Raw genomic sequence first — 24,927 nt, forward strand, 5'->3', positions numbered from 1 at the left:
AGTCGTACCTTTTAATAAAGAGATTAATCCCAATGTTTATAGTTTTTATATGATATATTTAGTAATACTTTGAAAACGTGTCGTTGATCTTTCCATTTCTGTCGATTGTTCAATAAAAAAACGACGGCAATCCAGCAGGTGCAGTGCAGTACTAGTATCCGAACGATAGAAGGCAGTGTGACATATTCAACACGGTTCCAAGTCACGTGACTCGCACGTCTCGGGGGCGGCGTGTGTGCACGGCAAACAACTGACAGCGATGTAAACAATTACCTTATCTAACACTTCTGCCAGTCATGGACTAACTCCTACCTAGGTACGCGATCATGGCGTTTTGAACGAGGTTTGAATCAATACGTTACTATTCGAGTGACAGCCGGATGGTTGCTGTCATCTGTTGTTTCACTCAGTTAATGCCGCTAGCTACAACTTCTTGTTGCTAGCCTACAAACATAACATCAAATTAAGTCAACCGGATTGTTTACGTCTTTGTCTTATTACCTTGTTAGGCTAAAATCCACGTATTTTTTAAGAGTATGTTAGTTAGATCAACAATTCCTTCCCTGTTCATTGGCTTCGTTCTCAATTCAGTTAGCTTTCAATACAATTAACAACATATAATAACACAATAACAGTTTTAACGTGAAATCATCATATCGTAGAGTGAAACAATGACTAAATTTTCTTGTTCATACATTTGTTGTATTATAACCTTATTGGTATGTGCTACAAATTGATATGATGGTTAATTTGAGTTAATTTTTCAATGCATTCAAAAAACATTATTTCCGCCTCCACTAACGTGCACTGCATACGATAGACAGAGAGGACGCTGATAACTTCACATTATCTGCAAAGAAAAACAATATATAAAAATGCAGCAAATCCTTCAAAGGCAGGAACATTTAAAAACAAAACTGTTTTTGAATAGAGTGGCACAGGAAATGACTGGTTACCTTGTCCCTCTGGTCTTCCCATGTGGAGATTGCATACTCTCCCTTTGCCTGCGTGGGTTTTCTTTGGGTACTCCAGTTTCCAAAACATGCTTGATAGGTTGCAAATTTCCCCATTGTGGGACCATTAAAGGTTTTCTGATTTTCTGAATTGGACTCTTGAAAGTGTGATTTTGATTGTGAATGGTTGTTTGTTTCTAATAATAAGAATACTACATTTCATTTATAAGCGCCTTTCAAAACTCTCAAGGACACTTTACAGTCACTTTTACTGTACATGTGCCCTGCGATTGCCTTGGAGTCAGTACCACCTAAATGCCCCAAAGACAGCTTATTGCCCAGCACACCCGCAAGCCTCAATGTTTCATTGTATTTTGCTTGTCGTATTATTGTTATGATACATTTTATTTTGAGACAGACCTCATTACCTAATTCCATATTAATGGTAAATTGCAGCCAACATGGCTTCGTCCTCCAACTTCGCCCCTCCAAAACTGGCTGACTTCATCCTAACAGAGCGGTTGGGCAGTGGAACATATGCCACAGTCTATAAAGCCTACAGAAAGGTGAGACATTGCCTCCATTTTGCTGTCTCAAACCTCATCCGTGATACAAAATGGCCGATGTTTTTTGGTCCAGGGAGATAATCGAGAAGCGGTAGCCGTAAAGGTGGTCGCCAAGAAGACGCTGAACAAAGCGTCCACAGAGAACTTGCTGACAGAGATTGAGATCCTAAAGACTGTATATCACCCTCATATTGTCCAGTTGAAAGATTTTGTGGTGAGCTCATTTGTTTCGCATGTAGCTTTTTTCCTGTCGTACTTGACTACGTTACGGTTTTGGGTAAATGTGCTGTAATTCCTCTGTATCAAGAGAAAATGTTGTTGTGTTACCGTCAGTGGGATTCAGAGAACATCTATCTGATCCTGGAATGGTGTTCCGGTGGAGATCTATCCAGTTTCATCCGCAGTCGTCGGATCTTGCCGGAGAGAGTTGCCCGGCGTTTTTTGCAACAGATAGGTCAGCTGACTCACCTTTGGATATTGTATTTAATTTGATATGGAATTTTTATGCGAACAATGTATGTGACTTCTTCCTACAGCATGCGCTCTCCAGTTTTTACATGATCGGAATATCTCCCACTTGGATTTGAAACCACAGAACATTTTGCTGTGTGGCTCAGTCCTCAAATTAGCAGGTGAGAAAGTATACTACATATATATTTATATACAGTGATAGCTTGGCTTATGAACTAAATTGCTTCCCAGACAGAGTGTGGAAGGTTAAAAGTGTGTATCCCAAAAATTAATTTCCCATAGGAAACCATTAAAATGAAAATAATCCGTTCCCAGGTGCCCATAAAAAAATAATTTTCTAAGCCTTAAAACGACACAAAATATACCTTATTTTATGTATAATAAATTTGCGATGCTATTATAATGAAAAAATAAACTGTACTGTTTAATAAAGTCCTTGTATTTACCTTTGTGATGGTCGTAGATGGCTTGATGGAATGGAGTGGCCGGTTTCATCAGCATTAAACACTTGATGAGGAACGTAACCTTCTTTTTTCACCATCTTGTGGAATGATCCCTTGTAGGTGCTTTCTCTGTGATAATTTTATCTAGTTCCTCATCAATTGTGTTCTGTTTAGCTGGGTTGATAGCTTTTTGCATCAAGTATACAGATGGCTTGTGCAGGTTATTTGTGGAGCGTGATTGATGTTTTAACCTTGCAGTCTACACTCTGCCTTTGAACTATCAAAGTTGAAACGAGTCCAAATTTCACTGTTTTCTATTCATTTTGTCACCATTTCACTTTGTTTTTTTTTGTTTCAAGCTCTGTTGTCTCCCTTTCGTGCGTGTGTGTGTTTTCTCACTCTCTCTGTCGTCTGCCTGTCTCTTTAATGTTTAACCCCCCCCCCCCTTCACTGCTGCGTTCTTGACCAATCACGTGGCTTTAACTGAAGACCGGGGGCGGGGAATAGAGGCCAAAAACAGTCGGATGCTATTTTGTTGTTAGAAGAACGGGCTCGTTCGCGAACGACACATCACTCATTGTGGCAGCTCCATGTGTATCCTGAAAAATAGTTTGTCTGCCAAGGTAAAATTTTCATAAATGTTACGTTCGTCAACCGAAAAGTTCGTAAACCAACGGGTTCGTAAACCGAGGTATCACTGTAATTAGGATTGTTTTTTGGGGCGGGTGAAATCCTGCTTCCGACTGTATCCGATGCTGTATTCTGATTCCATGCCAGACTTCGGCTTCGCCCAGTATATGTCACCATGGGACGAAAAGAGCGTGCTGAGAGGCTCCCTTTTGTACATGGCTCCCGAAATGGTGTGTCGGCGCCAGTATGACTCCAGAGTGGATCTCTGGTCGGTGGGAGTCATTCTTTATGGTGAGTGTTCACTTCATTTTGAGATGTGGGTTGTAAAATTGACATTTGTATTCTTATATTTAAAGGACAACCGACGCCTCCGAACAAGTTGTGTCCATAATTTGTAAAATCACTTCAAATGACTTCTACTGAGCGTATTTTACAAAGATTCCACGGCATATAGCTATATTTTACATTTTAAGACTCGCGCTGAATATTCAGGAAGTCTTGTTTTCGAGTTGATGACGATGCCTGACGTGACGTCACAGAAGGAACGCCCCTGACCGAGAAAGTAACACACAATGCATTTTGGGTACTTTGTTTGGTCTGAAAACTTCGTGTTGATCCGTGATGATGGCAAAATTAGAAGGAAAACACATAACGCGATGGTGAATCGTTGTGTGTTGCACCAAGACTACTATTTGATACTATTTGACACAAATTCCCAGCAGACAAATCAGCCCATTTCCAACGGAGCTTGGGCGCCATCTTGTGAATTTTCTGGGACGCTACATTGGAGTCCAGACAGCTCGAATTGATACGGGAGGACTTCTTTAATCGATTGCAAACATTTATGCTTTCCTCTTCAGAACTATTTCAATCATACTCATCTGGATGAGTAACAAGAAAGCATTTTCTCCAAATCTGAAGCCATTGTTTTGATTCTAGAGCAAGGCAAGACGTCCTGGCGTGACGTAACGAACAAGGCGGCGGGACCTTCTGAAACGCGCCATCCCGAGGTCATTTTGAAGTAGTTTTGGGACACTTTAAGTCATTTTGATTGGTGTTTTGCATTTGACTAAAAAAATATCAGCCTGCGTGTTTTGGGTATTTTAGATGCTATAAAACGTTTTTCTGATGTCAGTTAGGAAACAAAAAAAATGGTGTCGGTTGTCCTTTAAAGGGGAAGTTTGCAGTTTCCCAACTGCTAGCAAGTGTTGAATATGTCACCCGCCTGCCCCCTTCCTATTCAAAATATTTAATGATCCCATTGTAATCTTAACCACTGGAATGTCGTTTATGTGAATGTAGAGGCACTGTTTGGACGGGCCCCCTTTGCATCAAGGTCGTATTCAGAATTGGAAGACAAGATTCGAAGTAACCAACCCATTGAGGTGAGTTGTCAAGTTTCACATGGAGTCGCTATTTTATTTTTTCCAGCGACATGATTCATGATAAATCCACTAGGTGGCCCACTTTGCTGCTGAAAGGACGCTTGGTGTTTGGTTCACTCATGCTTTTGACTGTATTCAAATGTTGCCGCAGAAAATCGATAATTCAATCATTTCACGTCCTCTAAATCTCTGGAATAATTTTAGCTAGTTGCAAATGTTCTCTCATATGATCTATATAAACCATTTTTGGTTTTTGGATTGGATTAGATTAGTTTTTATTAGTCTCACAGTGGAGAAATTTACATTAAACAGCGGTGAAGTGATGAAAGTAAGAGGAAAGGAAGAAGTCGAAAAACAAAATACATCACCCACTGTAAAGGCAGCCACTGTTGTGGCGCCATTTTGAAGTAAAAAAAAAACAACCAAAAACTAACAAATAATGTGACACAACACAAAAGACATAGACAGTCATTCAATCTTAAGCACTTTCTGCACCCTCTTCGTTATATGAAGCAGTTCTAGATGAAAGAGGAGATTATCAAAGCGTCCTTTTCACCAGTGGATCTTGGGCGTCATGGTGAAATGTGCACGTCAGCTACAAGCTAAATATTGAAAGCAAACAGGAAACTGCAGCATTCATTGTCGAAAATAGATTGTCTCACATCTCCTGTCCCACGTAAATCCACTTCAATTCCAAGCTGCGACAGTTCCACATACGATCTTTGTCTTTGCTTCCTACTTAGTGGCACCATCGATCACAACAGAGATGCGCAAATTGGCAGAATACCGCAATTTCATCAAGAAAAAAAGCTTTTGTTCAAAAACAGAATTAAAACGATATACAGGTAACATCCGAATTGCGACCTGTTCGACTTACGACCACCCGTACTTACGACCACGACCTCCAGACCCTATTTTTAACATTTTAAGAGGGGGAGTTTGTGAGACTCCGAGTCTCTATTCAACATTTTGAATGGATTTCGACTTACAACCATTTTGACTTACGACCGTTTGGTCGGAACGGAACTCGGTCGTAAGTCGGATGTTACCCGTATTTATCTGTTAAAGTCACCCTCAGCTGTAAAGTAGTCGCAATGCTGGTTTTTGGCAGCAGTCTTTTGACCTTTCAAATAAATGCCTGAAAGCAAGATAATAAGGTTGCATTGTCATACATCAGCTCCCTCCCGGGGCCAGGGTCTCCAAGCACTGTCGGGACCTCCTCCTGCGTCTCCTGGAAAGGAATCCCGATACTCGGATCACCTTCGCCGAGTTCTTCACGCACCCCTTTGTGGACATGGAGCACATGCCAAGTGCAGAGAGCTTGGGGAAGGCGGTAAGAGACGACAGAAGAGTCTGCGTCATGTTTTCAGAGACGTCACTCTCCGTGTCTTGCCTCCCCTCAGAAAGAACTGGTCTTACAGGCCGTCCAGAAGGACCAAGATGGCGAGAGGTCCGTTGCGCTCTCCCTCTACTGCAGTGCTCTGGAGCACTTTGTCCCTGCTATATACTGTAAGAGCATATACACATTTCCCACCAAGCATCGTGTTAAACTTACTTTACCTTGCCTTTCCTCCTTCAGATGAGACTGACCTGAAGCGAAAAGATGTCCTCAGGCAAAAAGTAGGCTGGAGAATATTTCCGCGATTAATATTGTATGAATCACTTTTCTATTTACAGACACTTCCCTACTTACGAACATTCACATTACAAACACCGGTACATACGAACATATTTGTAGTAACTAGTATTTTCTCCCGTTGTACATGTTGTACATATCTTTATCAAGCATATATTTTATTAAATGTTTGTTTTTCAGTACAATCCAATACAGGTTACTGATACAAGCCTTAAACATACTTATATAAATCTTAAACATACTTATATAAGCCTTAAATATACTGTACATTCCATACAAAATATAGCACTGAAGCAACTTATGAACAAATTGACATTACGAATGACTGTTCGGAACGAATGTTGTTCGTAAGTTGTGGAGTGTCTGTATATTGAATTCGTCAATTGTCTAATTAAATAAACATGCACATATACTGCATCATGTGCTGTAAAATAATTTATTTTAGCTATGCTTTATTATTATTATTATTTTAAGTATAGTGATTCAGATGATTTATTTTAGCTATGGTTTATGATTATTTTTTTATTATAGTAAATCAGATTATTTATTTTAGCTAAACTTTATTTTGAAATTTTTGTAAAAAGTATAATACATATTTTTACAATATTTTTATTTGATTTATTTTTTAAATATTATTTTAATGTATTATTTTTTATGTATAGTAAAACAGATGCACATTTTTGTTAAAATAAAAAAAGGTTATTCATTTCCATTGTTATTGTTTTTTTTTAACTTGATTATAATTCATGAAACAACAAAATAAAACTTTTAAACACATTTAATTACAACATTTTAGATATATTAAATATAATAACAGTACTATATATTAAATATTGAATTAATTTCAATCAAAACTTTTTGGGGAAAATAGGATTAATATAGGAAATATTATTGTACACATCAGTCTGATGTCCAAGTATTTGTCTTTAAATATTATATATATATATATATATATATATATATATTGTATGTATCGATTGATGTAATGATGATGTAGATGCTTGGTGAGATGTATTACTCTTACAAAGAACTGAGACGGCTGTTTGCGGCCCACAGGCCTGGTTTAATAATAATAATAATAATAATAATAATAATAATAATAATAACTAATAACAATAAGAATAAGAATATTATTAATAATAATACATCAATAGATGAGTAAAACTGATAATAATAAAAAATAATAATAATAATAATACTACTACTACTACTACTACTACTAATAATAATAATAATAATAATAATAATAATAATAATAATAATAATTAATAATACAGTCACAGGCTAAGTTATTCTGTAGCCTACCTTTGCTGTTGTGTGCCTCTTCTGAAAGCCAATCACACACATCGCATCTTGTTAATGTCCCTGCAGGTCCGTCAGTACGCGTCTCGAGCGGAAGAGCTGAAGGCCCTGGTCGCTTCGGACAACAAGCGTATTTTTGAGGAGGCGCGCACGTCCACGGACATCCTCCGAGGTACAAAACGTCGCAACGGAGGACTTGTGTTCACATTCTCACATTGCGCTGACTTTGCAGCATGGGGAAGTCGCGATTAGCCTGTTAAGAATCAAAAAGTTCTGGTTTTGAGGCAATCTGGTTTGATCATTGGCTCCACCTCACCTGCGACGACTTTAATGAAAATAAGCATTAGTTTTCTAACTTTTCTTTTGCTACTTCTCACCTTGCAGAAATGTCTCGTGAGCAACCGCGCTTGCTAGCGGCGCTGGAAATGGCCTCGGTCGCCATCGCTAAGGTCAGACATGACATTAAATTGTCTGGTAAAATTATGCATTGATTAAATTGAGAGAATGTTGGAATATATATAAATTAATATTAATTAAATGATAAAATATGTGTCATTTACAATCCATAATTTAGCCTAGTAGTCCACGTGTTGTCTTGGTGTTTGTTCTGTAGGAGCAAAGCGGAGTAGACGACAGTGATGCCTTGGATGAATACCAGAATTGTTTAGGAGAACTCCTGTTGGCACTTGCAGGTACAGTACAATCTCAGTTTACAAGCGACTCCCTTTTTAACAATTTTAACAATTAGAAATGTTTCACAAAACATTTGTAGAAAAAAAAAGACCGATAATGACTCAATGTTTTTGAAATGAAAACAGTCTCGGCATGGACAAAAAAAAGGGTTAAACATAAAAGAGACAGGCAGATGACAGAGAGAGAGTGAGAAAAACACACACACACACACACGAAAGGGAGACGACAGAGCTTCAAACAAAAAAAAAACAAAAAGTGAAAAACACAACAGTTAAATCGTGACAAAATGGATAGAAGACAGTGAACTTTGGACTCGTTTCAACTTTGATAGTACAAAAGCAGAGCGTAGACTGGAAGGTTAAAATATCCCATCAATCAGGCTCCACAAATAACCCGCACAAGCTATCAACCCAGCTAAACAGAACACAAATGATGAGGAAAAAGGTAAAATTATCACAGTGAAAGCACCTCCAAGGGATCATTTTTCAAGATGGTGAAAGAAGACGGCTACGTTCCTCATCAAGTGGTTAATGCGGATGAAACCGGCCACTCCATTCCATCAAGCCATCAACGACAATCACAAAGGTCAATGCAATGACTTTATTATACAGTACAGTTTATTTCTTTAATTATAATACCATAGCACATTTATTATACATAAAATACGGTATATTTTGTGTAGTTTTAAGGCTTGGAATATTAGAAAGTACAAAATTATGTTTTATGGGGACCTGGGAATGGATTACTCTCATTTTAATGGCTTCCTATGGGAAATTATTTTTTGGAATGCACACTTTTGGCCTTACACACACTGTGGGAACCAATTAAGTTTGTAAGCCAAGGTATCACTGTATGTATTTTTCTGCAACATGTGCATAAGCCTAAACAGAATTCGGTTTGCTGAAAAAAACGGTTCGCTCCCAAGATTCATGCTTAAACTCAACTCAACTGTATTTATAGAGCACTTTAAAATAACCATCGTCAATGTGGCATATTACAGGGGTGTCAAAGTCATTTTTTGCCGCGGGCCACATTGTAGTTATGGTTTCCTCTCGAGGGCCGTTATGAATTTGGGGAACCCATTAGAATGTTTAAATCCCTTCAAATATTACATATAGAGCACACAGCAAATTAATGAATAACTCGTTTTCAAATCTGAAGTCAAGAATAATGACTTTTATTGTGGTTGACATCCAAAAATATGAAATTTTGGCTCAGATTTTAGCAATCATCATGGAATTTAACACGTTTGATTTGCTTTCGCGGGCCGAAAAAAAATGATGTGGCGGGCCGGATTTGGCCCGCGGGCCTTGACTTTGACACCTGTGGCATATCAGGTGAGTTCTCTGCATTTTCGCGCCTGATTGTCGTCACGTGAATAAAGATGGAGGCCAGGTGAAAGAGCGAGTTGACCAGGCTGTCAAGCAACACAGAAGGCCATTGACTAACTCTGTGTCTTTGCATGAGGCAATGAGCTCATGCGCCTTCATGTGAGAGCGATTCCAACTAGCGAGGCCTTATTGGAACCGAGATGATGGGACCCAGCGTCTGCCAGGGCCCCCGGGTGTGCGCTCCGGGAGCCGCGCCATCTGCTTCCCATTTAGTCCTTGCTGTAAACACACAAGACGCTTATCTTCCACTGGCGAGAGCTTGAAGCGGCCGGCCAGCCAGCCGGCGCTTAGTCTTTCTAATCAAGATGCAAGGACAAACCGCATGCGGAAATTCCATTGATAGCCACTTTCAAATGATAATACATACTCAAAATATGACGTAAAGTAGAACATACTGAACTTGTTCAGATGCTGTCTGGGATGTAATTTAATGGGAACGCATAAGCAACACGTCTTTGGAAGTTACACTCTTGGAAAATTAAATGATTTGTTCTATGTCTGTGTAAGCTCTCAGTCGTACAGGAATGGTCCATCGATGAAAAGGTTTCTTCAGCAGTCATCTGAGACAAACCTCACTCCTGCTGTTATTTCAGTTTCAAGTCCACTTTTTATTTATTTGTTTTGAAAGAATTTGAAGTGGGAAATGGGGTGACATTTAGTCTTCAAATGTAATACTAGTTCTTCTCTAAACGTATAAGCAACGGTGCACTTCTTATCTGCAACTATCCGGACCTCACAAAACCTCTGAAACGGGAATGTGTGTGTGTGTAAGGGGGGGTCTGTTTTTTTTTTTTTTTTTGTGGATAGCGAAAAGATGGGGTGTTCCATTAGTTGACTTGAACAATGAGCTCATTATTGTCTTTCTCTCTTTTGTCCCCACCCTAGCTGAGCCGCAGGGCCGCCGACGAGAACTGCTCCACAGCGAGGTGAGCCTTGCCATCATGGTAGTGACCCCCCCAAAAAAATAAAAGGGTAAAAGAAGATTGAGTTTAAGGACTACATAAACATTCAATGCAGCGTAAGAAACCTTAGACTCTCTTCTTTCATCAGAAAAAAAGAGTTAATTCTAAAGTTATATGGGTCTGGAATTATCTGAGCTTGAAATGGGGGCGAATGCAAAAAAATACAATGCAATACATATATATTGGTTTATATTGCGCTTTAAACCCATCTGAAGCTGTAACAAAGTGCTAACATGAAAAAAAAAGGGAAATGTTGTCCCCTTGTGGAAGGGAAAAAAAAAACATTACCAGAGGTCTGACCAGTGCTTTATCGGCACCCATCCCAAGAAAAACTAAAACCTGAACAAATTCGCCAATGGCGCTCCATGTCATATTTTCAATAACTGAATACATTCGGGAATGGCAGTGAATGAGTTAAAATAAAATTGGAAACAAAAACAGTGAAGCTACTCTAAAATCACCCCAACGTAAAAAAAACAAATTTCCGTGCGCAGCAGAGCTGCCTTCTTTCTTTGCTTTATTATGTTTGAACAACCAAATTTACTGCAATTAGCCCGAACTGGCAAACTGTTTGTTTAACCTGTCTGAGATTAATATCAATGATTCTAACAGACAGTCGAAACAACATGAGCAAACACTTGCCAAGGGTGCATTAAAAAAAAAAAAAAAAACCCAAGCAAACTCAAATGTTTATTTAACTCAACCTCCTCTACATCATAATGTGGAACGCAGACTAAACGCACACAACCACAACATTTTGTGTCTATCATCCGACCTCTGCTCAAACAAAAGAGCACAGTGTCCCTAATGTTGTTCACTAGAGTCCTAATCATGATTCACTATATCCCTTGTGAACTTAAAGGACAACCGACGTCTCCGGACAAGTTGTGTCCATAATTTGTAAAATCACTTCAAATGACTTCTACTGAGCGTATTTTACAAAGATTCCACGGCATCTAGCTATATTTTACATTTTAAGACTCGCGCTGAATATTCAGGAAGTCTTGTTTTCGAGTTGATGACGATGCCTGACGTGACGTCACTAAAGGACCGCCCTTAAGTCATTTTTATTGGTGTTTTGCATTTGACTAAAAATATCATACTGCGTGTTTTGGGTATTTTAGATGCAATAAAACATTTTTGTGATGTCAGTTAAAAAACAAAAAAGTGACGTTGGTTGTCCTTTAAAGATATTAGCTGCCCCGCCCAATGCCTTAAAATCACAACAAATGTCACATGTTGGTGTAATATTATGTGAAATGGCACTAATGACAAAGATATGATAAACACAGAATCCAAAGTGAAATATGTTCCAAAATACAGTAAAGTCTCGTTATATCGATATTCAAGGGAGTCCGAAAAAATATCGATATAACCGGGACTATCGATATATCCAACCCTGTTTGCATGAAATTTTCTCAGTGCGTGCATAGAAATAGTATCGATATAACCGGGACTATCGATATATCCGATATCGATATAACGAGACTTTACTGTAATTCATGTATAGAGCAATTCGGTCTGATCATTTGTTTATGAAAAAAGTTGAAATAATTCCTGTTGTGTGCACACTTATATATTAATAAGTAATAAGTATTAATAATATTCAGGAAGTCTTGTTATCGAGTTGATGACGATGCCTGACGTGACGTCACGGAGGGAACACCCCTGACCGAGAAAGCGACACACAATGCATTTTGGGTACTTGTTTGGTCTGAAAACTTCGTGTTGATGGCGAAATTAGAAGGAAACAACATAAATCATCAATGGCTATTTGGCTAGCTGTCTAATAGCTATCTAATGGCTATCTGATGGCTATCTACGAGCTGTCTGGCTGGCTGCTGGCTTTGTTATAGCTGTCTGGGTGGCTATCTGGTGGCTGTCTGTTAGCTGTCTATTGGCTGGCTGGCTAGCTTTCTATCTATTTGAGTTACTTCCGGGTTGAGTGAAGGCTGGCACGTGTGGCTGTCGCTGCTCACCCACAGAAAAATTTATCCTGTGACTGTAAAGTGACCTTGAGAGTTTTGAAAGGCACTTATGAATGAAATGTATTATTATAAATAACGCGATGGTGAATCGTTGTGTGTTGCACCAATACTACTATTTGATACTAGTTGACACAAATTCCCAGTAGACAAATCAGCCCATTTCCAATGGAGATTGTGCGCCATCTTGTGCATTTTCTGGGACGCTACATTGGAGTCCAGACGCCTCAAAATGATACGGAAGGACTTCTTTAATCCATTGCAAACATTTATGCTTTCCTCTTCAGAACTATTTGAATTATATTCATCACTGGATGAGTCCCAAGAAAGCATCTTCTCCGAATATGAAGCCATTGTTTTGATTCAAGAGCAAGGCAAGACGTCCTGGAGTGACGTCACGAACAAGGGGGCGGGACCTTCTAAAACTCGGCATTTCCGGGATCATTATGAAGTAGTTTTGGGACACTTTAAGTCATTTTTATTGGTGTTTTGCATTTGACTAAGAATAATAGCCTGTGTGTTTTGGGTATTTTAGATGCTATAAAACGTTCTTCTGATGTCCGTTAGGAAACAAAAAAATGGTGTCGGTTGTCCTTTAAGATAAGGGAAAGTATAGAAAGGAACCAGGGAGATTTCCATATTGTGTGTACCAAAAAAAACAACCCTTTTCCCCTCATCTGTTGGCCCCCTCGAACAAAAAAAAAAAAACCCCTCACGTCCCTTCTGAAAATATTTTCTCAATTTCCCTAACTCTTGCAAAATTGCCGCTGTACTTTTTTTTTGTGAGCTTGGAGGTCTCACCGGAGAGTTGAAAAAAAAACATCATAACTCGCATTCCACAGTGCTGCACAGCAGAGACTCAGACATCCTGTCTTGTGCTGCCGAGTACAGGTCAGAAAAACACTCCACGTTACCCATAATGCAACTGAATGCCAGCTTTCATTATGTCCACCACATCTAGTATGTTCCTGCTTCTTTTATATCCTGCTTTGGGGGGAGTGGGTTGAGTTGTGTCCACTGACTCATTGTGCTACTTCAAATGGGTTCAAAGTGCAATTTGAAAAATGGACATTTCCAAACGAATTAGCTTTCAAATCTGTCAACATTTTTTTTCAGTGACGCATGAGACCTTTCGTAAAAGCACAAATGTTTTTTTTTTTGTCTCCTCACCCCAGATTAAAAGCCTCATGAGCAGAGCAGAGTACCTCAAGAAGAACATCAAGGTGCGCCTAGGTCACATTCCGTTTTGTTTTTGGTGGCACAGTGTAGTAATGATTCAGAAGCTTCAGATTTGGATCTCGGTTTATTTGAAGAATTGTATGACTGAGATTGTGAAAAAGTATTTTAACTCATTCACTGCCAGACGATGTGAAAAAATGTGTCCACTCGAATTCCAGGACCCACAGAATATTGAGTTTTTGCGTCCATAATTTTTAAAATTGCTTCAAATGACTTCTACTGAGCGTATTTTACAAAGATTCCACCATATATAGCGATATATTACGTTTTAAGACTCACGCTGAATATTCATGAAGTCTTGTTTTTGAGTTGATGACGATGCCCTAAGTGACGTCACGGAGGGAACGCCCCTGACCAAGAAAGCGACACCCAATGCATTTTGGGCACTTTTTTTTCATCTGAAAACACAGTGTTGATCGCAAAATTAGAAGGAAAACTACATAAATAACTTTAAGTAATTTTTATTGGTGTTTTGCATTTGACTAAAAATATCAGCCGGTGTGTTTTGGGTATTTTAGATGCTATAAAACGTTTTTCTGACAAAAAAAAAATTGTGTCGGATGTCCTTTAAGACTACATAAACATTCAATGCAGCGTAAGAAACCTTGACTCTCTTCTTTCATCAGAAAAAAAGAGTTAATTTCTATCTAATTTGGTTCTGGAGCTATCGTCTGTTAAAATCAGCCGATTAATTCCTAAATTATATGGGTCTGGAGTTATATGAGCTTGAAGTGAGAGCAGCTATCCAAAATACAATGCAATGCATACATATTGGCTTATATAGCGCTTTAACAACAGCGGAAGCTGGAACAAAGCGCTAACATGGGAAAAAGGCAAATGCTGCCCCCTTGTGGAAAGTAAAAAAACATTGCCAGAGGCCATGGCCAGCACTTTATCGGCGCCCAAGCATGAAAAAAAACCCAGAACAAATTACGGAATGGCGCTCTACATCATATTTTTAATTCCTGAATACATTCGTGAATGACAGTAAAGAGTTAGTTGTTTATCATGTTCGAATGGATTTAAATCATGCATAAGTATATATATATATATATATATATATATATATATATATATATATATATATATATATATATATATATATATATATATATATATATATATATATATATATATATATAATATATATATATATATATAATATATATATATATATATAATATATATATATATATATATATATATATATATATATATATATATATATATATATATATATATTTTTTATATTAGGAATGATACATACTGTATCAGACTTTTATTGTTTCCAGATGCAGGAGACTCAGAGGGATGTCTCGCTGGATCGGGAGCCCCTAGCAGACTCCGTCAGAAGCTGTGAGTTTTAATTTGATACGAATATTAACACGTACATGCTAATTGTTTTTAATTTAGGACTGAATTTGTTGTGTTTGATGCACTCTGAATGACCAACAAAAACAAGCTGCATATTTCATCATTTCTGCAGAAAATTATCACAAGTGTAGAAGGAGAAAAGAAATGGTAGAAGCCAGGCCCGCTTTCATCGTATCAATGAACTTGACGTTGCAATGGAGCAAAAAAGAAAAAAAAAATACAATAACCGTCATTTTTATCATTTTATCATCATTTATATTTCATATTATCGATTTTTATTACTGGACACATGTACCTGTAATATATACCAAACTGTTTACTAGACAGTTTATAAATGTTATACCTTTTAGTGTCATTTTTAATCGTAATTTTGTATTTCATATTGCCGATTTTATGGTGAGTATACTTTTGCTTTTTTGAATGTTGCTGTACCGATGACCCTTTTATGTTTGGGAGCCTTTTTCTGAGCATCTTCATCTTCATAGAGTTGCGTGTTCTGTAGTAGCCACAAGGGGACATAAGCCAGTGTCTTCTTATGCCGGTCCCAAGCCTGGATAAATACAGAGGGTTGTGTCAGGAAGGGCATCCGACGTAAAAGCTTGGCCAAAACAAACATGCGAATCAAACCTCTGAACATGGAGGGCATTGATTTGCTATGGCGAACCCTGAAGGGAAAAGCCGAAAGGAAAAGAAGAAGACGAAGAAGAAGAACTCGCTGTTCTCACACATTTGCGTCCCTCTCAACCTCAACTTTACATCCCTGTGTTAAATTTAAAGGACAACCGACGTCTCTGGACAAGTTGTGTCCATAACTTGTAAAATGGCTTCAAATGACTTCTACTGAGCGTATTTTACAAAGATTCCACCGCATATAGCTATATTTTACGTTTTAAGACTCGCGCTGAATATTCCGGAAGTCTTGTTTTTGAGTTGGTGATGAGTCCTCACGTTACGTCACTGAAGGAACGCCCCTGACCGTAAAAAGGACACATTGTCGCAGTCCTTCCATCACGTCAATGCATTTTGCTGTACTTTGTTTGGTCTGAAAACTTCGTGTAGCACCAAAAAGAGGCAGAAAAGGGCAACAAAGCTCCGTGTAAGGAATTAATCAGCCTGTGGAAACGGGCTGATTAATTCCTTACACGGAGCTTTGTCGCCCTTTTCTGACTCTTTTTGGTGCTACATTTCCAGCCCCCAGATACCTCAAAATGGCACGGAATCCATTCTTTAATCAATTGCAAACATGTATGCTTTCCTCTTCTGAACTATTTGAATCATATTCATAACTGGATGAGTAACAAGAAAGCATATTATCCGAATCTGAACTCTCTGAAGCCATTGTTTTCATTCTCCAGCAATGCAACACGTCTTGGGGTGACGCCACGAACAAGGGGGCGGGACCTTCTGAAACTGGCCATTTCCGGAGTCATTTTGAAGTAGTTTTGGAACACTTTAAGTCATTTTTATTGGTGTTTTGCATTTGTCGAAAAATCTCATCCTGCGTGTTTTGGGTATTTTAGATGCTATAAAACGTTTTTCTGAGGTCAGTTAGGAAACAAAAAAGTGATGTCAGTTGTCCTTTAAACCTAAATAAGCTGAACAATGTGAAAAATGTACTTTTAGGGATACACTTGATCCAGATCATAAACTACATACTTCTTCTTCTCAATGCCTTTCTCCAAGATAGACTCTTAAAGCCCAGACAATATCCTGTGCTTAGCGTGAAATTCCTGCAGAATTATACATTTTTTTTTGTGCAGTTCACTGGTGAGCCAACTCATATTTCCCAAAGTATATCTGGCTTCTTCGTATTACCGCTGAAGTTATTTTAATAAAAACCACACGGGGGCTTACTCGCCACAGGCTGGCATGGGGCCAACGGCAGCCGCTGCGGGTCGACAAATGACGAGGTTACACTCCAGCAGCACATGTACACAATATAGCACATGTGCTATGAGGATTTAGAGATACATGTACAGTGATAGCTTGGCTTACGAACTTAATTGGTTTCCAGCCAGAGTGTGTAAGGCAAAAAGTGTGTATCCCAAAAATTAATTTCCCATATGAAACCATTAAAATGAGAATAATCCGTTCCCTGGTCACCATCAAACACAATTTTCTACTTTGTAATCCTTAAAACTACACAAAATATACCTTATTTTCTGTATAATAAATGTGCTATGGTATTATAATTAAAGAAATAAACTGTACTGTATAATGAAGTCGTTTTATTTACCTTTGTGATGGTCGTTGCTGGCTTGATGGAATGGAGTGGCCGGTTTCCTCAGTATTCAACACTTGATGAGGAACGTAACCTTCTTTCATCATCTTGGGGAATGATCCCTTGTAGGTGCTTTCTCTGCGATCATTTTATCTAGTTCCTCATCAATTGTGTTTTGTTTAGCTGGGTTGATAGATTTTTGCATCAAGTGTACAGATGGCTTGCGTGAGTTGTTTGTGGAGCCTGATTGATGGGACATTTTAACCTTGCAGTCTACACTCTGCCTTTGAACTATCAAAGTCGAAACTCACTGTCGTCTGCCTGTCTCTTTAATGTTTAAACCACCTCCCCTTACTGCTGCATTCTTGACCAATCACGTGGCTTTAACCAAAGACTGGGGGCGGGGAATAGAGGACAGAAACAGTCGGCTGCCATTTTGTTGTTAGAAGAACGGGCTCGTTTGCGCACGACTCATCACTCAGTGAGTCAGCTCCGTGTACGAAAAAGGTCAGTATGCCAAGGAAAAGTTTGTATGCCAAGGTAAAATGTTAATAAATATAACGTTTGTAAACCGAAAAGTTCGTAAGCCAATGGGTTCGTAAACCGAGGTATTACTGTATTTATAACTGGATGAGTAACAAGAAAGCATCTTCTCCGAATATGAACTCTCTGAAGCCATTGTTTTGATTCTGGAGCAAGGCAGTTTGTGAAGGAGTATCCTGGCGTGATGTCACGAACAAGGGGGCGGGACTTTCTGAATCTGCCCAGTTCCTAGCTCATTTTGTGGCAGTTTTGGGACACTTTAAGTCATTTTTATTAGTGTTTTGCATTTGACTAAAAATATCAACCTGCGTGTTTTGGGTATTTTAGATGCTATAAAACGTTTTTCTGACGTCAGTTCGGCATGAAAAAATGTTGTCGGTTGTCCTTTAAATAATAACATCAATTCACCCTTCTCTCCTGTCAGCGTGCTGTGTTCAATGAATCCGACCGAGGACCAGGACGGTAAAACCAACCGGATTGGACATTGGAGAGCCAAAAAAACCTTCCCCAGCAATGAAACTGAAGGCTCCATGCCAAATCAAACCCGGATCCTTCCACACTTCTTGGCCTTTTCCAAAATCAGTCAATATTTTGGTTGTTGCTGAAGGTGAGCTAGCAGGTAGGGAGAGGGCGGTGCTGCACAATGGATGGTTCCAGGCGAAGTACTACAAGGCACTTGTTTTTCAGTTAACACATTGAGGGCTGCTCAAAAAATGTTTACAGGATTTAATTAACCTTTCATGCTGGATTTACAGGACATAGTTCAAGTGACACGATTTTTTACTGTAGTGCAGTGTAAACTAAACTAAGCGCGTTATATTGGAATCTGTGTTTGCTGTACCCCGTCAATGCTAACTTGACATTTTCAAAATTATTTTATTTCAATATTGGGGAGGAATAGGTCCAGGCTAACTACTTACTAACTTACATACGATACTGTGTATAACGTTTTAATATTTCTTTCATGAATTAATTCTAATGGACTCACTTACTAGTGCTTGCTATTTGGGTGTGTGCACACATAGAACAAATGCAAATAAGCACTACAAAAAATATGTGACAGCTTGTCAGAGATGTTTGTTCGGACACGGTGTGGCTGCCGCTGCTCACCCGCAGAAAAAATATACTGTGACTGTAAAGTGTCCTTGAGAGTTTTGAAAGGCACTTATAAATGAAATGTATTATTAATATTATTATTATTATTACTGTGAACAAAGGCTCGAACACAGAAAGATTGTCTTTTACTGCGGGCAGGGGAAGCAGACCTTCATGATCGACGCCCAACTTCTGCAGCCCTCTGCCAAGCTATTTATTGAGAGTGTATGCAAATTTAAGTGATACATTAGTAAAACATAGTCTCCTTGATTTGAATACACCCCCCCTGAACGTCCCAATCACCAACAACTATAAAACAACAGAACGCAGACATTTTAATCGACTGGCCTTGTCATAAACTGATAGATTTGCAACCTGGCTAATGACCTCTTACTGTGAAGGAGTTTACCAAGTCCTAAATTAGTCCAAGGCCAGATCTCCTACATGACAGTTTAACAGGCGGTGTCTGTTCACCTCAGATTGACCCCAGATTTTTTTATGCTTCCATTGTGAGCCTTGTGTTCGGCGGCCAACTAACCTTGAAATTTTTGAATATGATAACTTCTATTCTGTCTATTCTCTACCACAGGTATTAAAATCCCAAAATAGAGCACTCGCACCTGCTGTGGAAATTCGACCTGTTATCTCGATGTCGTCTCTGCTAACATGTAGCATGATCGTCATGTAAACAGGAGCTCTTGCGCTCCATCATTCATCAAATGCACTGGCGGGAACAAAATGGACACACTACTGACAGCGTGTTTTTAGCGCATCACTGTGGTCAGCAAGCAAAAGGGATTGAAATTAAATGTATTTGTGGAAAACTGTGCAAATCTGCGGCGCTAGTGCTAGCGTGCACGCTACTGTTGGACTGATCATTTTGTATTGTAGCTGCTGCTAAGGTGTAACTACCGTGGAACCTCTAATCATCATTTTGATGAGGCATATCTTTGTCCTCTTCTCCCAAATGTATTTTTTTCTTCCCTCATAGGAAAACAATTATTGCAGGGTCAAAATATTCATCTTTGTAAAGGCTTTAGTGACTGAATAGGCCAAATGACTGTAATCCAAGTGTAAAAAGAAGTTAAGTGCCTGTTAATAAAGCGCAAAGCTATGAGTGATGTATGACCCGCTAATCCTCCAATTGTGGGTCAAATTGACCGTAGTTGTTTTTATTTATTTTTTGTTTAAGATAAAACATTTTGTCCAAGATTTAATTTATTTTTTTTCCATGTATTTTAATATGAAATATTGTATGTGCTTTTGGTCACTTTGTCTTGTGAAACATCAAATGACTATAAAGTGTCCTTGAGAAGTTTGAAAGGCGCTTGTGAAATTGTGCCCACGGGTCAAATCCTTCACACACCTGGTCCCCACCATGTAGAGAAAATGTGTGTCTGTGTGTGTGTGTGTGTGTGGTTCCCGCGAGCAAACCCTTCGCACGCATAGTCCACACCATGTCGAAAAAACTTGTGCAGACATACACGGTTTTGTAAAATGGTGGGGACTAGATGTGAGTATAGGATTTACCCTGTGGGAACCACACACACACGTTTTCTTCAACATAGTGGGGACTAGGAGTGCAAAGAATTTGCCCTGTGGGAACCACACACACATGCGTGTTTTTACAACACAGTGGGGACTATGTGTGTGCGAAGGATTTGCCCCATGGGAAACACACACACACATTTTTTCCTACATAGTGGGGCCTAGGAGTGCGAAGGATTTGCCCCGTCGGAACCACACACACACGCGTGTTTTTGCCACATAGTGGGGACTAGGTGTGCGAACGATTTTCCCCGTGGGAACCATATACACACACACGTTTTTGCAATACAGTGGGGACTAGGTGTGCGAAGGATTTGCCCCGTGGGAACCACACACACACATTTTTTCTACATAGTGGGGACTAGGAGTGTGAAGGATTTACCCTGTGGGATCCACACACACACACACGTTTTTTGCTACACAGTGGGGACTAGGTGTGCGAAGGATTTTCCCAGTGGGAACCATATACACACACACGTTTTTGCAACACAGTGAGGACTAGGTGTGCGAAAGATTTGCCCTGTGGGATCCACACACAGACACGTTTTTGCTACACAGTGGGGACTCGGTGTGCGATGGATTTGCACCGTGGGAACCACACACACACATGCCTTTTTGCTACATAGTGGGGACTAGGTGTGCGAACCACAGACACACGTGTGTTTGTGTGTGTGTGTGTGTGTGTGTGTGTGTGTCTGCATGCACTATGGATGTGATGACGATACACACACAGTACACACAAACAGAACTCACTGGGCCTAAACGACAGACTTTGGGCTGATAATCTTCACTGTTGGACCTCTGGGCACGCTGTTTACATTTCAGACATGCTGTTATATTTCGTAAGAGCTTTAAAAAAAAAATTGGGGGGGGGGGGTGTAAATATGTATATTGCCGTCACCTGTGAGCCGCTCTGTTATTGAATTCTATGTTTTGAATGTTGACGCAGCTGTCGTTTGAATCAAACCCCGAAGACGTTGAGTGTGAAATGGAACGACTGCTGGAAGTTGCCGCCTTCGAGAGACGTTTCGGCAACAGCGCGCCGCCAAGGCAATGCTTGTCTTTGTCCACAAGTTGTGAAAAGAGAAGGCGCGTCATCGTCGTCAGGAACAGCTGGATCACGTCCACGGAGGGGCAGGAGAAAGAGACAGGAAGGCGAAGGGAGGGTAAGGAGATTTTTATATAATTATATGATTCGTACATGAAACCGGGGAGCAAATCGAGGCGACGAATGTGAACATTTCACGTGAGAATTACAAAAGCAAATGGTTGTTTATACAGTAAAGTCTCGTTATATCGATATTGGTTATATCGATAGTACTGCTTATTACGATAATATTTCTATGAACTCAAGGAGAAAATTACATGCCCGCAGGATCGGATATATCGATTATATCGATATTTTTTCCGACTCCCGAGAATATCGATATAACGAGACTTTACTGTATTTCTTTGTTTGGCCGTCTGCGCCGCTTCTTTGCCATTTTTTTTTTATCAGAGTTGACACCCTTTGCATGACGTCGTGTGGTCATAAGAGCTTCTCTAAAGATGGCGACCGGTTTACACCACTTTGTCAAATGTTGGGGAAATGTAGTCTTGGAACTCACTTCCTCCCGACATTCGTAACATCGATTCTCTTCCCACCTTGAAATACCATCTCAAAACCCAACTATTTAAAAAAAAATCATTTTCTGTGTAGCTCGCTCTCTTGTTTCTATTTATAATTGTATTTTATTTAGTGCATTCTATTTGTGATTGTATTTTATTTATTATAGTACCTATGCTTGTCTGTGACTGGAAAGTGTCCTTGAGAGCTTTGAAAGGCGCTTAAAATGTAATGTATTGTTATTATTATTATTATTATTATAGCTAGCTTTCTATCCGAGTTACTTAGCTATCTATTAGCTGTCTATTAGATAACTACTTTTCTGTCTGAGTTACTTCCGGGTGGAGTGAAGACCTTGCTAGCTATCTGTTAGCTATCTATTAGCTAGCTAGCTTTCTATCCGAGTTACTTCCGGGTTGAGTGAAGACCTTGCTTGCTATCTGTTAGCTATCTGTTAGCTAGCTAGCTTTCTCTCATAGTTACTTCCGGGTTGAGTGAACGCTGGCTTATCCTATGACTGTAAAGTGACCTTGAGAGTTTTGAAAGGCACTTATAAATGAAATGTATTATTATTATTATTATTATTATTATTATTAAACAGAATCTTGTAGGTTCTTGGAAGTACAATGGCAAAACATCCATAAGGGAATTAGGAGAAAAAAAACTTTTTAGGCCTATGAAGAAATTAGCCTGTTTTTTTGTGTGGGGTGATGGGTTCTGTTACCCTGTTACACATGAGTCATCGCTCACCCCTTTAACCACAAAGTCCAGCTATTTCCTTATCTCTGTCCTATGTGTAATATTTTACCACCCATAAACAGTCATGCAAGTGTAAAAAGCAGTTAACTATTATATAATGAATGAAATCCTATATAAAATGATAGTAGGGTAAAAAGAGTAACTCATTCACTGCCATTCTCAAATTTATTTGATAATTGAAAATATGACGTAGAACGCCATTCCTGAATTTGTTCTGGTGTTTTTTTTTTTTTCTTGTTTGGGTGCTGATAAAGCGCTGGCCATGGCCTCTGGCAATTTTTTTCTTTTCCACAAGGGGCAGAATTTCCCTTTTTTCCAGGTTAGCGCTTTGTTCCAGCTTCAGCTGTTGTTAAAGCGCTATATAAACCAATATATGTTCTATCTATTACCTATCTAGCTGGCTATCTAGTTAGCTATATAACTCTCTAGCTGGCTGTCTAGCTATTAGCTATCTATTTGCTATCCAGATAGCCTTCTATCTATTTGAGTTGAGTACTTCTGGATTGAGTGAATGCTGGCGAATGCGGCTCCCGCTAGCTATCTATTTGCTGTTTAGCTCCCCGACTGGCTATCTAGCTAGCTATCTATTAGCTATGTAGCTATTTATTGGCTAGTTATTATTATGTATTGCATTGTATTTTAGACACTCGCCCTCATTTCAAGCTCAGATAACTCCAGACCCATATAGTTTAGGAATTAACTCTTTTTTCCTGATGAAAGAAGAGAGTCTGAGGTTTCTTACGCTGCATTGAATGTTTATGTAGTCCTCAAACTTCTGTGAGTCCTACAATTTGAGTGAAAATGACCAAAACCCTGGCACTGGAGTGGACACATTATTGTACATGTCTTGCAGTGAATAAGTTAAAATGACTCCCTTATTTTCAAATGATGTTTGTATTTAGCTCAACACAGTTAGGCACTCGATTCCCTCCCACGAACATAATCCTGGTGTATGGCAATTACCCCGCTATGTCAAAAATGTGACATTGTTTTTCAGGAATACCACAATAGAATATCAATTTACGAGTCACACCAAGTTCAAATTTGGAAAAATAAAGAAAAAAATGTGTGTTGTGGTTGGATCTTTGTCAAGACAAACTTTGCTAACCAGAGTTTTCAGACGACCAACGTCCCATCTTTAAAGATTTCTTCCTAACTGGCGATGTGGAATTAGAAACACATGGCAGAGAATAATGAAGTGTTTAAAACATGCCCAGGAGCGCCATTATAATAGGAAATAAAATAAAGTCTGAACGGTAACAGGAAGTTCTGTGTCTTCGTCAAAAACGTCACATAATTGGGGGTTCGAAGGGGGGGGGGGTTGTTGATCCTAAAAAGTGAATTGTGGCCCCATCTTTTTCACTCTTAAAGGGGCGGTCAACTCAAAATATTTCATGACAAAAATAGGATTATGCGGAATATGAAGTCAGTAGCAATATCCACCCTAAAATTGCCTGTATTTACAGTCAAACCTCGGTTTTCGAACGTCTCGGTCCTCATCCCATTCGGTTTTCAACCAAACATGTCATATTTCTTATGCCCTGGTATACAACCGACATTTGGTTCTCAACCGAAGTGAATTCATCTGAATGCATCACTCGACTATCCTCCACTTCCTTATACGTCACTTCCTTATATGTCACGTCTTCCTCATTGTGACCGACGCATTAATATTGTTGGTTTATTTTTGCGAAAATGCAGACTTATTTGGTTAAGATCTCCTGAATAGTATGATTTTAAAGCAAGCAGAGGATGGTTTGAAAAGTTAGTGTGCCCTGCGTTTGCCCAAAGACAGCTGGGATAGGTGCCAACACGCCCCGTGGCAGAAAGAAAATTGGTGAAAATAAGTTTGTTTTTATAGAATTTTACACATGACCTGCTCTGTTATTAAGTTTTTATCCGGTTTATGCGATAAAATAATTAAAAAGTTGTTTTCTAGACTTTGAACGGATTATGATTTTTTACATTGATTTTAATAGAAAGTGCTGTTTCGGTTTTTGAACAAATCTGTTTTCGAACAGGTTTCTGAAACAGATTATGGTCGAATGATAATAATGGTTCTTTTCCACAACACTGACGTCGGTTTCCCCAAACATTTCGATTGTGACACTTGGAGATGGGGTCA

General features: G+C 39.1%; 1 protein-coding gene across 7 annotated transcripts in view; it reads left to right on the forward strand.

The window, feature by feature from the left end:
• ulk3 (unc-51 like kinase 3) overlaps positions 1-24,927 on the forward strand; it is a 43,384-nt gene that overhangs the window by 1,514 nt on the left and 16,943 nt on the right. Inside the window, exons 2-18 of one of the 7 annotated variants that reach the window (XR_016114559.1) lie at positions 1,410-1,519; positions 1,593-1,733; positions 1,853-1,973; positions 2,056-2,151; positions 3,211-3,354; positions 4,366-4,448; positions 5,626-5,781; positions 5,852-5,957; positions 6,028-6,068; positions 7,456-7,558; positions 7,771-7,835; positions 8,000-8,078; positions 10,356-10,396; positions 13,593-13,640; positions 14,949-15,012; positions 18,219-18,413; positions 21,387-21,603. Coding sequence is in view for 3 of the 7 variants with exons in the window: in XM_088993067.1 (XP_088849193.1) it covers positions 1,415-1,519; positions 1,593-1,733; positions 1,853-1,973; positions 2,056-2,151; positions 3,211-3,354; positions 4,366-4,448; positions 5,626-5,781; positions 5,852-5,957; positions 6,028-6,068; positions 7,456-7,558; positions 7,771-7,835; positions 8,000-8,078; positions 10,356-10,396; positions 13,593-13,640; positions 14,949-15,012; positions 18,219-18,235 (1,410 nt within the window). In the remaining 4 variants the exon portion in view is untranslated. Of the gene's footprint in view, positions 1-172; positions 317-1,409; positions 1,520-1,592; positions 1,734-1,852; positions 1,974-2,055; positions 2,152-3,210; positions 3,355-4,365; positions 4,449-5,625; positions 5,782-5,851; positions 5,958-6,027; positions 6,069-7,455; positions 7,559-7,770; positions 7,836-7,999; positions 8,079-10,355; positions 10,397-13,592; positions 13,641-14,948; positions 15,013-18,218; positions 20,673-21,386; positions 21,604-24,927 lie in introns of those variants that run through there. The other 6 variants (XR_016114561.1, XR_016114558.1, XR_016114560.1 and 3 more) reach the window with 6 other exon arrangements.

Source organism: Hippocampus bargibanti, linkage group LG03 (genome assembly GCF_051943395.1).
Source record: "Hippocampus bargibanti isolate YZ-2025 linkage group LG03, ASM5194339v1, whole genome shotgun sequence".
NCBI classification, from domain to species: domain Eukaryota; kingdom Metazoa; phylum Chordata; class Actinopteri; order Syngnathiformes; family Syngnathidae; genus Hippocampus; species Hippocampus bargibanti.